A 16,330-nucleotide genomic window follows, 5' to 3' on the forward strand; every position below is an offset into this window, starting at 1 on the left:
TCAGCTGCATGTTGATGTTTTATTTGGATGGATGACTATATCACATTTTAGCAAGAGGGGCTCTTACTTGTTGGAGGCCAGAAAAAGGGGAAGGAGATGGGTCTAGAAGTGGAGGGCAGAGCGTGTGTGTCTCTGTGTGTGGAGTGTCATTGTCTTTCACCTGCAGGCTGACAGTGGAAATAGGAATAGGTAGTGTCTACATGCGCGTCCCTCTTCGTAAAAGGATACAGGTACATGACGGTCCCTGTCCCTTACTCCTGTTGTCATTACAAAATTGGTGATTGAATAGAAGCTTCTGATTACACTGCTCTTTTCTTCCAATTCTGGTTGGTCACCTCCTTTTAATAATTAATATCCTAAAAGCATTAGGGTAAATAGAATTTCACAAGACAGCAATTGGAAGTCTAGCTGTGTAACTGGGGAAAATCATATCTCTGTAGCTTAAAGAGGAGATCTTAGTCCTTCTCACCTGGCCCGAAAGCTCTGCCTCTAAAGCGAGTGGTGTTCTTGGTCACCAGCAGAATCCGGGTTCCTCCACTCCCTTGCCCATCTTCTCCTCTGAAGGACATTCCAGACCCTCTTTCTTTCCTTTTTCAGTTTTCCTACTTGGAGAAGCTCCTGCTGGTTCACGGTGCCTGGAGCTACAACCGGGTGACCAAGTGCATCTTGTACTGTTTCTACAAGAACGTGGTGCTCTACATCATTGAGGTGAGCAGGGCTGGCCCCTTCCTTCAGGAGGAGGGTCCTTATCAGAGGGACATTAGGTGACTTCAAGGAAGGGTTTTGTTCAAAACATAAAAGATGCTCCCCTGACATGTGGAAACCTATGACATCCACTCAGCCTCTTTGAAGCTGGGGACACCTTTCAGATCTAGTTTTGTTGGACCAAAAGTCAGACGTCCATGGCTGCCTTCTTCACAGCATGTGCCCTTCTCTCTCTCCCTGGTGGACAGACGGACAGGACAAGGCCCTTTCCTCTGCATGTCCCTCCTGCTGTCACTCACACCCTCGCCCAGCCCTCAGTGGCCAAAGCCTGGCAGCAGACATTGGCACCTGGCGTGGTGGGTGCTGAGTCGTTCCTAGGCAACCTAGTCTGGTTTTTCTTCACTGAATGGAAGGGTTTCTTGCTGGATGTCTCACGGACTCTGCAGGCTTCCTGAGCTTTTGGTTCTTGCTTCTGGGACATGTGGATGCTGCCGCTTTAGCTGGGAGGATGTGGGATTGAGTGGGGAGGAAGCCAGGAACATAATTAAAAATGTCTCAATGAACGCATTGAGTCGCCAGCCTGTTTTTCAAGACGTGGATTAGGCTGTAAGTGAAATACACACGCTGGTTGGAGAGACCAGCGGGGCAGAGGTGCTGGCCCAGGGCCGAGTGGAAAGGACACTTGAAGTTCTGCTCCGATGGGAGCACCAGCCACCTCGTTCCTCCTCCTTTGGAGCAGCTCTACTATAAAGGTGTGGCCGTCACGACTAAGAGATTTCCAGATGTGTTTAGGAAAGAGGCAACAGGCAGTCACTCTGGGGAAATAGGGAAGCAGTGGTCATTGTGTGTGGTGCGGGTTATTTTGTGTCTGGTTTCTCCACTCTTGGCAGAAATAATAAGCGAGGCATAGATCCACTGTTTCTGATGTGGTCCCTGAAAAGGCTCAGCTCAGATCGTGGGACACGGGGTTTGCTAGTGGAACTGCGGTTAACCATTTCTTGACCAAATCATCTGCTCCTTCCTGTTGAAGAGTCAGCTCAGAACTAGAGGTTTGCATCCCTCCCTCTGTAGCCAGTTTGGAGAAGGCAATGGCACCCCACTCCAGTACTCTCACCTGGAAAATCCCATGGATGGAGGAGCCTGGTAGGCTGCAGTCCATGGGGTCGCTAAGAGTCAGACATGACTGAGGGACTTCACTTTCACTTTCTGTAGCCAAACTCCTACCAAGTAATTTCCCCAAGTTGCATAGGTTGTTCACTGCACAAGGCTGCGCAGCCAAAGCGGCTAAAACATAGGAAAACCTAGAAGAAGGGATATGTTTTTCTTACCCCCACATAGGGCAGCCCGCTTGCCTCTTCTGCTCATCTGGTGCTGCCGCGTTCAACTCCACCCTCTCTGAGTAAGAGCTTTCAGATGTTACCCATCATAGATGCTGTGGTTTCTGCCTTCTTTCTGTCCGCATTCTTACAGTTCCCTTTTGGTGCTTAAAGATGCTTTCCAGCCGCCTCCCCACAGCCTTTTCTGCATCTGTAACGGGAGTCACTCCTGAGTGTCACTCGGGGTCACAGATAATTGGGGCTGTGGTCTGGGGACAGGAGCACCGAGGCCCTGGTGTCAGCAAGTTCCCACGTGTCAGTGTTTCTCATGTGCACGTTCGTCTCCTGAAGCTGCTGGCTTCAGAAGCTTGCGCAATAATCTGGTTTTCCTCCTGATCAGCACATTACAGATAGTCTAGACTTCTTATCAGAACCGTCCCCAGGAAGCCTCAACCCTGGAGCTTTCCAGAGCTTCCTTGAGGGCCCTTCTTAGTCATTGACACCTACTATCTTGGCTTTTTCCTTTTAAAAAAAGAAAAGCTTCCAGTGAGCTGACTCTGAGACGAGTACAATTTCAGTCTGTCTGAAAAATTCTGTTTGGCACACTTTCAACTCTGAACATGCCAGGCAAGTTCCTTACATTAATATTGGCTATTGTGGCTGAGCAGCAGGGGTTAAACAGTCTTGCATAATCAGGCTTTTAAAACATTATATATAAAATACAATGTCTCCACTGCTCTATGCCCAATTTTCTCCTTGGTATGGCTGGGGGGATCTTCATTTTAAAATAGGAAACGAAATCCTTCCTGAGCCCAGACAGAGCACTGACTCAGACTGCGTCTGCCATTGCTACATAACCTTCATGGCATCAGTGGGTGCGCTTCAAGCATAATTCAAACATAGGAAAGTACTACGTGCATGCTGTTTTAGTGTATTTTGAGCTGAAAGATCAAAGATGGTTATAATTTGATTTGTTCATTTGCAATCAAAAGTTTTGCATTCTAAAGGTTACCTTGTAGTTAATTACTTATGGGAGAATAAATTAAATATATTGTGTATTTTTCTTAAATGGTTTTCTTGTAACTCAAGAAGAAACTCTTTGCAATAGCCAGGACATTCTCATCTCAGATGCCCTGTGATACATGTAACTGTCACTTAAAAATACAAACTTGAAATAATTTGCCAACTAAAAAAGGTATCAATACAATACAAAGCTATCATGCATGCACACACACGTATTAGCCATGAGTAGGAGAATCATTTGTTTTTACTGTTTAGTTGCAAAGTCATACCCAGTTCTTCGTGACCCCATGGACTGTAACCTACCAGGCTCCTCTGTCCATTGGATTCTTCAGGCAAGAATACTAGAGTGAGTTGCCATTTCCTCCTCCAGGGGATCTTCCCAACCCAAGGATCAAACCCATGTCTCCTGCATTGCAGGTGGATTCTTTACCACTGATCCACCATGGAAGCTACCAAGAAGGTTCATTACATGACTTAAATTAACGATGAAAGTGTTAGACACAGGAACCCTTGACAAGTTTGAAGAGAGGAGTTGAATTCATTCACTCATTCGTTGCCAACAATTTGGAGCACCCATGCTCCAAATTCTGTGTCAGGCAGTGGGACTGCTCAGATGTATGTTTCAGAAAGCCCATCCTGCCTGCATTAGAGATGCTTGAATGGGCAGACATCACCGTTTTAAAGTATAATTAATACACTGTGAGATATACCATTTCTTGGTGTACAGTTCCATGAATTAAAATGGAGTTTTTATCATTAGAAACTAATAGGCAGTTTTCTGTCTGCCTCTTACAGATGATGACAAACAAAAATGTCACAGAGAGTCCTGTGGATGGACAATGATAATGGTTGCAGAGTAGTGTGAATGTATATGGTGGCGCAATGGTAAAGAACCTGCCTGCCAATGCAGGAGACGAGATGTGGGTTTGATCCCTGGGTTGGGAAGATCCCCTGGAGGAGTAAATGGCCACCCACTCCAGTGCTCTTGCCTGGAGAATCCCATGGACACAGGAGCCTGGAGAGCTACAGTCCATGGGGTCACAAAGAGTCAGACATGAATGACTGAGCACACATGTGTGGATATATGTACTGATGTCACTGAACTACACACTTGGAAATGGTTAAGACGGTGAACTTTATGTGAATTTTGCCACAATTTTTTGCTAAAATGTTAAAGAATGTCACAAGCATTTGGCTGCTTTAGTCACATTGAGGGGAAACCAAAAAAATGCACATCAGCTTATTGAAGGCTTGAGAGACAAAATTTACACGTAGTTTTGTACTAAAACTAAGCAGATGCTGAGTTTAATGGCTGTGACCAGATGGACTATACTTCTCAGAAGGAGAAACCTTGTCATGGGGCTGACTTGGGAGAGAGGGGTGGCTTCACAAGCTGGCCAAGCAGGTGGGACCCCTATCAGCCAGTTGGAGGGGTGTGCTTTGAATTAGCAGAAGCAAGGAGGGCATGGGTGGCCTCTGGAGTGGCCAGAGGAGGGGCTTGGAAGCCAGACAGGAGCTCTGTTGCTCTTGGAGGCTGGGATTCAGTTTTCATTCTGGAATAGGCATGTTCCACAGTTAAAGCAGCTCCAGAAAATGTGTCTGTCAGTGTGGCAGACAGATGGTAAGCTGAGACCTTTAATGTACTTCTGTAGTTTTAACCTGGGGCATGAATCCTGGCCATCATGAAGGTGAGCAGTTGGTGGTTCCTAATACAGAGAATAACCATGACACATAGGTATCGAAGTGAAAAAAAAAAAAAAAACGAGAATTTTTATACCACTTAGAGTGAGTGCCTACTTATTTTTGGCACCATATATAAGAAATTATAATGTTTTCTTGGGGTCATTAAATTGGTATCGAATACAGGCCAGGAAATGGGATGCATATCAGCCTGGTGGTCTGGAAATATTACCACCTAATAAGAAATAGAGATTTAAACTATTGCATTTTGGGGTTGGTAAAGAACCCTCCTGCAAACACAAGTAGATGTAAGATACACAGGTTTGATCACTGGGTTGGGAAGATCCCCTGGAGGAGGGCACAGCAACCCACTCCAGTATTCTTGCCTGAAGAATCCCGTGGACAAAGGAGCCCGACAGTCTACAGTTCACGGGGTCGCAAGGAGTTGGACACAACTGAATCGACTTAGTACGCACACATGGGATCCAGATGAACAAGACAGAGCCCTGGCTTTTGGAGTCGAGTGAGGGGACACAAAGACAAACACCCACCACTCAGATGACTTCCAAGAAGATGCTTGCAATGAGATCTGTCAGAAGGCATGCTTCACATCCAGGAAGGGTGGCAGCCTCCAAGTTCTATGACGAAACAAGTCAACACCTGAAGGATAAGGAGAGGCTGGAGGGGAAGGTTAGACCCATGTACCAGGGGGAGCCCACACCTGCTGTTCCCATCCCATTCCCTGTTTATTTCAGTTCTGTAGAGAAATAATACAAGTAAACAATGGGGGAAAAGTACATTTTGTTGGGATTTTGTGTTTCAGTGGGAAGGCAGCTGCAGAACTAGTTAGATGTGGGCTCAGGACCAGCCTCTCAAAGCCTAGTTGGTCACTGCTGGTCCTTAGAGCTGGGAGTGTGTTAGCAGAAGGCGAGGGGAGGAGTAAGAGAGAGGAACGGTCACCAAGTCAGAGACGTCTTAGCAGTCTGGAGGGATCCCCCCACCAGATACCCAAGCACTTTGAACTTTATAAAAATAGACTCTTACTGCTTTTTACAGGTGACAATATATACTTTTTTAATGATGTTTTCGCAGCTGCTTTACCTAAGAGGATCGTTATAAAGATTCAGCGTTCTGGAAGAAAAAAGTATTCAGCCATGGCTGTTATAAAAATTGAGTCTCTAACTCCATAAAATGTTTAAGCCTCCCTGGAATTAAAAAAAAAAAGACTTCGAGAGCTCTACAGTATGCATTATTCCAGGTGACCACGTTTCCCCACCAACCTGGTACTTGGGCCAAAAAAGGAAAAAAAAAAACAAAACACCCAAACCCAGCAAAGTGTCCAGCTCATCACGTCTGGTCTGCATTAAAGCTCACAGGTTCCAACTCGCTTCCCTTCATGAAGGCCTCCTGCTTCCAGAAACAGCTCCACACAGGGCAGTACTGGGTGCTTCTCTATCCACCAGATCGGTGGGGATGTCCAGGCACAATGAGTGACCAGCACCCAATAAACACACACTCAACTGAATGGGTTTCAGTAGAGGCCAGCCTCTAGGAAACTGTCAGACTTTCTGGTTTTCTTGTTTGTTTGTTTTTTGTTTTTCGGATAGAGGGGAAGGTTTGCACTTTGTACTGTGTGTCTTGCCTTTTAGGAAATGCCTTTCTGGTCTAACCTTAAATCTTTCCTGGTGGAATTTTCACATGGAGAAATATCCCCTCCAACTATTAGACAGTTAATTCATTTTACAGTGTGTTGAATCTCATCTTTTGAGAGTGAAGTATAATTTTGATTGCATTCTTTACACACTTTACAGGCTTCCCAGGTGACTCAGTAGTAAACAATCCACCTGCCAATGCAGAAGACTAGACATGGGTTCGATCCCTGGGTTGGGAAGATCCCCTAAGAAGGAAATGACAAACCATTCCAGTATTCTTGCCATGGACAGAGAAGTCTAGCAGGTACAGTCCATGGGGTCACAGAGAATTGGACATGACTGAGCACATGAGCACACACACTTTCCTACTTAAACTAACTTCTATTTCAGCTGAAACTCTCAAATAGACTTTTCACTTACAGGAAGTTGATTTTACCAGTTAGGTTTTTCATCTACTGTTTTTTCTTGCCATTTTCCTGTTTGATTTTCTCTCCTGAAATGCATTTTCTCCTTTCCTTTCTTCTGCCAGTAGAGACTAGGTTTCCTAAAACTATTGAAACCAGGTTTTCTTTCATTTTTTAAGTATAAATTTATATTCATTTCAATTGGAGGCTAATTACTTTGCAATATTGTATTGGTTTTGCCATACATCAACATGAATCTGCCACGGTGTACACATGCTCCCCATCCTGAACCCCCCTCCCCTTATCATCCCTCTGGGTCATCCCTGTGCACCAGCCCCGAGCATCCTGTATCCTGCGTGGAACCTGGACTGGCAATTTGTTTCACATATGATATTATACATGATTCAATGCCATTCTCCTGAATCATCCCACCCTCGCCCTCTCCCACAGAGTCCAAAAGACTGTTCTATACATCTGTGTCTCTTTTGCTATCTCGTATACAGGGTTATTGTTACCATCTTTCTAAATTCCATGTATATGCGTTAGTATACTGTATTGGTATTTTTCTTTCTGGCTTACTTCATTTTGTATAATCGGCTCCAGTTTCATCCATCTCGTTAGAACTGATTCAAATGTATTCTTTTTAATGGCTGAGTAATACTCCATTGTGTATATGTACCACAGCTTTCTTATCCATTTGTCTGCTGATGGACATCTTGGTTGCTTCCATGTCCTGGCTATTATAAACAGTGCTGCGATGAACATTGGGGTACACGTGTCTCTTTCAATTCCGGTTTCCTCAGTGTGTATGCCCAGCAGTGGGATTGCTGGGTCATAAGGCAGTTCTATTTCCAGTTTTTTAAGGAATCTCTACACTGTTCTTCATAGTGGCTGTTCAGTTCAATTCAGTTCAGTTGCTCAGTCATGTCCAACTCTTTGCGACCCGTGAATCGCAGCACGCCAGGCCTCCCTGTCCACCACCAACTCCCGGAGTTCACTCAGATTCATGTCCATCGAGTCAGTGATGCCATCCAGCCATCTCATCCTCGGTCGTCCCCTTCTCCTCCTGCCCCCAACCCCTCCCAGCATCAAAGTCTTTTCCATTGAGTCAAGTGTTCGTGTGAGGTGGCCAAAGTACTGGAGTTTCAGCTTCAGCATCATTCCTTCCAAAGAAATCCCAGGGCTGATCTCCTTCAGAATGGACTGGTTGGATCTCCTTGCAGTCCAACGGACTCTCAAGAGTCTTCTCCAGCACCACAGTTCAAAAGCATCAATTCTTCGGCACTCAGCCTTCTTCACAGTCCAACTCTCACATCCATACATGACTAGTGGAAAAACCATAGCCTTGACTAGACAGACCTTAGTTGGCAAAGTAATGTCTCTGTACTAGTCTGTATTGCCACCAACAGTGTAAGAGGGTTCCCTTTTCTCCACACCCTCTCCAGCATTTATTGCTTGTAGACTTTTGGATCGCAGCCATTCTGACTGGTGTGAAATGGTACCTCATTGTGGTTTTGATTTGCATTTCTCTGATAATGAGTGATGTTGAGCATCTTTTCATGTGTTTGTTAGCCATCTGTTTGTCTTCTTTGGAGAAATGTCTGTTTAGTTCTTTGGACCATTTTTTGATTGGGTCATTTATTTTTCTGGAATTGAGCTGCAGGAGTTGCTTGTATATTTTTGAGATTAATCCTTTGTCAGTTGCTTCATTTGCTATTATTTTCTCCCATTCTGAAGGCTGTCTTTTCACCTTGCTGATGGCTTCCTTTGTTGTGAAGAAGCTTTTAATTTTAATTAGGTCCCATTTGTTTATTTTTGCTTTTATTTCCAATATTCTGGGAGGTGGGTCATAGCGGATCCTGCTGTGATGTATGTCTGAGAGTGTTTTGCCTATGTTCTCCTCCAGGAGTTTTATAGTTTCTGATCTTACATTTAGATCTTTAATCCATTTTGAGTTTATTTTTGTGTATGGTGTTAGAAAGTGTTCTAGTTTCATTCTTTTACAAGTGGTTGACCAGTTTTCCCAGCACCGCTTGTTAAAGAGATTATCTTTTCTCCATTGTATATTATTGCCTCCTTTGTCAAAGGTAAGGTGTCCATAGGTGTGTGGATTTATCTCTGGGCTTTCTATTTTGTTCCATTGATCTATATTTCTGTCTTTGTGCCAGTACCATACTGTCTTGATGACTGTGGCTTTGTAGTAGAGCCTGAAGTCAGGCAGGTTGATTCCTCCAGTTCCAGTCTTCTTTCTCAAGATTGCTTTGGCTATTCGAGGTTTTATGTATTTCCATACAAATTGTGAAATTATTTGTTCTAGCTCTGTGAAAAATACCGTTCGTAGCTTGATAGGGATTGCATTGACTCTATAGATTGCTTTGGGTGGTATACTCATTTTCACTATACTAATTCTTCCGATCCATGAACACGGTATACCATTTCTCCATCTATTAGTGTCCTCTTTGATTTCTTTCACCATTGTTTTATAGTTTTCTATATAGAGGTCTTTAGTTTCTTTAGGTAGATATATTCCTAAGTATTTTATTCTTTTCATTTCAATGGTAAATGGAATTGTCTCCTTAATTTCTTTTTCTATTTTCTCATTATTAGTGTCTAGGAATGCAAGGGATTTCTGTGTATTGATTTTATATCCTGCAACTTTACTATATTCATTGATTAGTTCTAGTAATTTTCTGGTGGAGTCTTTAGGGTTTTCCAAGTAGAGTATCATGTCATCTGCAAACAGTGAGAGTTTTACTTCTTGTTTTCCAATTTGGATTCCTTTTATTTCTTCTTCTGCTCTGATTGCTGTGGCCAAAACTTCCAAAACTATGTTGAATAGTAGTGGTGAAAGTGGTTTCCTTTCATTTTTACAGTTAATTTTGAGATAATGTCTCGGCACAAATCCATTGTGATTCCTACCTGTCTGTGTTCATCTCTGTACACTGGGGGACACTGGACTGAGCAGATGTGGTGGAAGGTCCAAGATCAAGAATGGAGGATTCAGGACTACCCTAGTGGTCTAGTGGTTAAGACTTTGTGCTTTTACTGCAGGGGACATGGGTTCAATCCTTAGCTGGGGATGAAGATCCCACATGCCACACAGAACAGCCAAAAACTAATTTTTAAAAAGTTTTCTAAAAAATGGAGAATTTGATTATAGACCCAGAAGATACAAAGTGACAACAGAAGGCACCTTCTATAGACAACAAAGTCGGCAGTGGCGAGGGGGCGGTAACAGTAACAGACAGAGTGTATTGATTGATGATCTGTGACTCCAATGGCAGAAAAATCTTTTCCATTATAGGTTACAAGATATTGAACATAGTTTCCTATGCTATATAGTAGGTCCTTGTTGTTTACTTTATATGTAGTAGTATGTGTTTGCTAATCCCAGACTCCTAATTTATCCATCCCCTTTCCACTTTCATAACCATAATTTTTTTTGCATCTGTGAGTCTATTTCTGTTTTGTAAATAAGTAAGATTACATGTAGAAGTGATAGTGTATGATATTTGTCTTTCTCCTGACTTCACCTAGTATGATAATCCCTAGGTCCATCCATGTTGCTGCAAACTGTATTATTGCGTTCTTTTTTATGGCTAATATTTCATTCTTGGTGTGTGTGTGCATGTTTATATATATCAGATCTTCTTTATCCATAAATGTTTAACTTGCTTCCATGGCTTGACTATCTTGAATGGTGCTGCTATGAACATTGGGGTGCATGTATCTTTTTGAATTAGAGTTTTCAACTTTTTTGGATATGTGCCCAGGAGTGAGACTGCTGGGTCATATGGTAGCATGGTTCATAGTTTTAAAATGTCTTTTATAGGCAAGTAAAATGTAATTACTTATGGTAATGCAATTCATCTTTCTGTTTCTTGTACTTGAGAGCTTTCTGGCTTTGACTTTTAGTTGAAATCATTCCTATTAAGAAGCACCACATTAGAAACTCATCTTCCCTCCAGTAAAGGCCTGTACCCTTAAGTAGTAATTAATCTCTGCTGCATTCTCAAAGCTCATTTGAGCCCCTGTATTGGTTTTCCAACAGGTGCCCTTTCCTTCTTATTTCCAAGGTCCTTGCAGACCCAGTAGACTGTTTCAAGAAAGCTCAAGAGTAATGTATATATTTTCTTGCTTGATCTTTCAAACGAGGGGAAACAAAGTAGATTCATGCAATCAGATGCTGCCAGTACCTCCAAAGCACGCCATTAAAAGAATATTGATTAAATGTTGGTCTCTTTTATCTGGGGATCATTGGATTAAGTTTATCATTGCTCCTTAACTAAGCTGCATGTTGTTCTGATAATCTGTTGTGGGACACTTGTCAATTTGAAAATTGCTTTTTCACAACATGAGCTATTAATTAGAAGCTGTTACCTCATTAGTTTCACCTAATTAGTTTCCCTTATTCCTTTGAAAGTATTTATTAGTAAGGTATGCCATGTCCTATTTCATAAGGTGTAATTTACAGGCACAAAATTGATACTTTTTAGCATACAGTTCTGTGAATCTTAACAAATGCATTGCCACTCTCAGATATAAAACAGTGTCATCATTACCCAAACCTCCCCCAGCTCCCTTTGTATCAGCTTCTACCCCCACACCCAGTCCCTGGAAATGACTGGTCTGGTTTCTGATGCTATAGTTTTGCCTTTCTTGGAATTTCATAGGCATGTAACTGCATTGTGTGTGGTCATGCTGGTTTCTCCTTGCAGCATAATGCATTTGGGATTCATCCACGTTGTTGACAGTGTCAGTAGTTTATTCTTTTTTATTGCTGAATAGTATTCCTTTATGGTCTTCACTGGTAGCTCAGCTAGTAAAGAATCCACCTGCAATGCTGGAAACCTGGGTTCAATCCCTGGGTTGGGAAGATCCCCTGGAGGAGGGCATGGCAACCCATTCCAGTATTCTTGCCTGGAGAATCCCATGGACAGAGGAGCCTGGTGGCCTAGTCCATGGGGTCACAAAGAGTTGGACACAACTGAGTGACTAAACACAGCACAGTATTCCTTTATAGGAATAGAGTTTCCCATGGTTGGGGAGTTCTGGAAACCCAGTCCCAGGGGGTTGAGAACCAAGGGCCAGGAAGTCAATGAACTCCAGATAATATCATAGTTTAAGGAAGGGCTGGAGTCAAGTTTGAACTGGGATGACATCTTGATTTCATAATAAATCAAGATGGTGGTAGTGGACAGGTGAGTCAGCCTGGTGAATGTTGTCTGCTTAACCCCTCCAGGAAGAGAAAGACCAGCGGCCAACAGACTTGTCTGCTAGAGCCACACTTCCATCCATTGTCTGGCTGGTGACCATTAGCCCAGGGCACCATCACCATGGCAGCATTGGCCATGGCCAGAGGCTTCACCGGGAGGCTTTGCTTCCAGCTTGTGCCGTGCAGACTAAGCCCCAGACCACTCCCAGCCTCAGTGTCCTTCTCTGTAAAATGACGATAAGAAAGCACATGCATCAGAAAGTTGGTGAGGATTAAGTGAAATCACCATGGAAAGCCTTTAGCCAGCCACATAGCAGCCCTCACATCACATCAGCCTTTAGCATCCCTATAAGTTATTTCATATTTGATACCCTTACAGCTACACTGTGTTCACAGGCTTGAGACGCTTCTCGTCCCTGCTTCTCCCCAGAACAGGAATCTAGTTTTCTAGTCCCCCTCCCCCACAATAGGAAGCCTTCTGGGGAGGAGGCATAGCTTCCCTCACTTCTTCTGTAGATGCTCTGCCCTAAGTGTGGCTCTGATTATATAATCCTAAACCCTGCAACTGTGGATAATCACTGTCAAGCAAAACAACCAGGACCAATCTGCTAGATTAACTGGAAGCTGGCTTGCTTCCCATCTGTGCATTGCTAATAACTGAGGTGCTGATGCATTGTTTCCCAGTATCATGGGCCCCTGTCCATAACTGAGAAATAATTCTTCTCACATTATTTGCAGTCTCATCTTCTGCCCTGACCCAGAGTGACCCCTGCAAATTTTATCACATAGCCTAGACCCCCTCGGTGCTCACACACTCTGCCCAAGTTACATCAGGAGCATTTAAATGAAACATTAAAACTGCAACCTCTCCCCAGTCCACTCTGCTGGACTTTGCTGGACGGAATCCACATGAGAGGGCTTCACCCCCGAGTGAGATTTGCCGGTTTCTTTCAAAGCCAGGCCATCTCATGTGGACTGAAGGTCCCTCTCCAGGATGTAAAGGATCAGGATGCCTGTCTGCTATAGAAGCCAAAATAATCCTATTTCTGGGTGCCTGCTGATCGCCTGAAAACACACCGTCCTCTTTCCTCATGTACAAACTGGGTGGGAATTGTGCTGTCAAAAAGGTAATGTCAGGACTTTCAGTTGGGTGAAGTGCTGTGTTGATCTTGGGCACTTTCCACTTATAGTTTTAAAGCATCCAGAAGTTCTGCCAGTTACACCTGCAAAACGGTGCTTTGAAATTCACCTGCTTTGGGCTCTCTACCATAAGAGCAGGTGACAGTGAGATACTGGCCATCAGTATGTGTTGGTATGAAAATAAAAAGTAAGTTTTCCTGGGTTCTTATTGCTATTCTTGCTGCTGAGCATATTTTAAATCTTTAAAAGTCGGGTGCATTTGGTATAGCCTGACTTTTTTGGTGGGGGAGGAGACTTGCCAGAGAAACCAAAAGGCAGTGCTATAAAGCATTCCTGTGCTATTTGATGGGTCATAGTAAAGGCCATGGGGGTCCATTCTTGTAATAGTGTCATTAGCTGATGTAAAACATTTGAGTTAGTGCATTTGACTTAGTGATTCTTTCTGGAAACATTAAAAGCTCATACTAAGTACTCTCAGTATCTTGTTACTTTATCCTCAAATGTATCTGAAAAGACTGATGGAAGACTCACCATAGGAAAGTTATACAGCAGCTGTGGGTTTTTCCTCCCACCTGAATCACACCAAGCAGATGGCCCTTGTTTTAACACAGGTCTCCTGGTCACATCTTTCTCGAAGTTCCTCCCAGAATAAGCACTGCCACAGATGCACAAGAGCCATGTATATACAAATACACTCGAAGCTTGCTTTTCCTTCCTGTTTCTCTTTGGGTGGTCTGATAGGAATCTGTCTGTGATGGAAATTCCCTGGGACTCCTGCCACAGGAACCCTCACTGGATGTGTCTTCCTGCATCCCTCCTCTTGTCTTCCTCCCTCATCCCTCCTCTTATCAGCTACTTCCTATAATGACAGCCAGCACCCTGGTTACCCTGCTTCAGGCCCAAGTCTGTGCAGAGAGGAGTCATGAGTGATGATCTGCTGCTTCTCTTTTCTGTCCTGTTTCTGTGGCATCTGCCACAATGTGTAATCCCCCTGCTGGTATCAGCCCATATCAAATAATGCTAATCAGTGGTTTCTAAACATTCAGCACAAATGGAAAAAAAGAACCCTCAATTCTATTTAAAACAATTAAGTCTTATTGTTGCTGATTAAGTTGGTAGAAGGAATTCTAAAGAATAGAATTAAAATGATATTTAAAATCAAATTTTTCTGCCTATGATGAGTTACAGAAATATTTGTCTTAAACATTAACCATAGGATATATTCAATATCCTGTGATGAACTGTAATGGAAAAGAATATTAAAAAAAGAATGTGTATATGTATATGTATATATGAATCACTTTGCTTATAACAGAAATTAATACATCGAAAATCAACTATACTTAAAAAGATATTAAAATTGAATGTAAGTGTCCTAAGCTAGAGTAAGAAAAGTACTATTATAGAAGTCAATGTGAATAAACAGGAAGACCTTCCCACTCTTAGATATGAAGAAATATGCACACACACACACAGACATTCAGATACATACATACATATTCATACATATCTATGTATAATATATGACAATTTGAGGGGCTTCCCTCATAGCTCAGCTGGTAAAGAATCTGCCTGCAATGTGGGAGACCTGGATTTGATCCCTGGGTTGGGAAGATCCCCTGGAGAAGGGAAAGGCTACACATTCCAGTATTCTGGGGTTGCAAAGAGTTGGACACGACTGAGTGAGTTTCAAATGACAAAGTATCAAAATGATTATTTACTTAGATGAGGAAACGTTGATGATCATAAGAAAATATAAATAGGAAAGAGCCTGGAAATTTTGAAAATAAGGGTTTAAGAAGGATTTGTCATGCCAGATGTTAAACATAGTATAAAAATATAGCAATAAAAGCCACTGGGACTGTGCATGGACAGAGCCATGAAACTGAATGGAGAAAACACACACAGATCTGAACTCCAGCAGGATCTTTGAGTCATGATGAAACTGGCATTTGAAATGAGTGGGTCCAAGATCTTGACATAAATGCTAATGGGCAACAGGGAGCCATTTGGAAAAACTATTTCAGTGGATTGGTAATTCTTCACTGTTGTCACCAAAGTTAATTCCAAATGGATTTGAGGTTGGTTGGCTGATTGGTTTAAAAAACCATTCCATGCTGTGGAAAGACAATGCAGTCATGTGGTTCTAAGCTGTAAAACCCCATCCAAAGTGAAAAATATAAACCTGCCTCTGTCTCTACTCTCTCTACATCATTGCCCCCTGCCCTCTAAAGGGGTCCCTCATACATCTTTCTGGCATTTGTTTATGGATACTGGATTATATGGTTATTCACCATTGTGTGTGTGTGTACATGCATGCTCAGTCGTGTCTGACTCTTTGTGATCCCTATGGCCTATAGCCTGCCAGGTTCCTTTTTCTAGGGATTTTCCAGGCAAGAATACTAGAGCAGGTTGCCGTTTCCACTTCCAGGGCAGCTTCCTAACCCAGGGATTGAACCCATGTCTCTTGTGTTTCCTACATTGGCAGGCAGTTTGTTTACCAGTGTGCCACCTGGGAAATTCACCATTAGGCCTTCTACTGTTTTCTACTGACCTCTTCTGCACCCACTTTTGTGACATGGTGTATCCCAAGAATCTCTCCACATAATCTGGAGGACCTCCTCAATCTTCTTCAATAGCAGAGTGTTCAGTTAGGTAAATAGCTTATTTAACCAGTCCCCTTTTGATGGGCACTTGGGTTTTTTCCAACTTCAACATTTTCCTTTAACAAATTATGCTGCAGTGTTGGATAAATTCCCAGAAGTGGGACTTCCATGTCAAAGGGTAAATGCATTAATAATTTTGATAAACACTGTCATTTTCCCTTTTTAAAAAAATTTCTAGCAGTTCCTTATATATTGTGGAGATTAGTATGTGGTATGAGTTGCAAGCATTTTATTTTTCATTGTAAAAGATTGGAATCATTCTAAGCCATTAACTTCAGGTTGGGATTCCTGAGAAGGAGACTCTGAGATGTGGTTGGCATGAGGGGTGTTTGTTAGGAAGTGCCCTTGAGATCAGCATCTCTCGATGGGCAGGATGGAAGCTCCTGGAAACTGTGACTCAGGCAAATGTATGTATGGGACCCTGGGTCAGATGGCTGGCCAGGGGCAGAGCCAGGAGGGGACCACAGGCCCTGCTCTTCGTGGAGCACAGATATAGGCTGCTGCTTCTAAGGACAGTATCTTATAGAAG

At 42.9% G+C, this 16,330-nt stretch overlaps 1 protein-coding gene across 1 annotated transcript in view; it reads left to right on the top strand.

Moving 5' to 3' along the window:
- Nucleotides 1–16,330, top strand: part of ATP8A2 (ATPase phospholipid transporting 8A2) — a 465,925-nt gene that overhangs the window by 268,153 nt on the left and 181,442 nt on the right. Inside the window, exon 27 of the mRNA XM_018056568.1 lies at nucleotides 598–708. Coding sequence (XP_017912057.1) covers nucleotides 598–708 — 111 coding nt within the window. The remainder of the gene's footprint in view (nucleotides 1–597; nucleotides 709–16,330) is intronic.

Source organism: Capra hircus, chromosome 12, assembly GCF_001704415.2.
Source record: "Capra hircus breed San Clemente chromosome 12, ASM170441v1, whole genome shotgun sequence".
NCBI classification, from domain to species: domain Eukaryota; kingdom Metazoa; phylum Chordata; class Mammalia; order Artiodactyla; family Bovidae; genus Capra; species Capra hircus.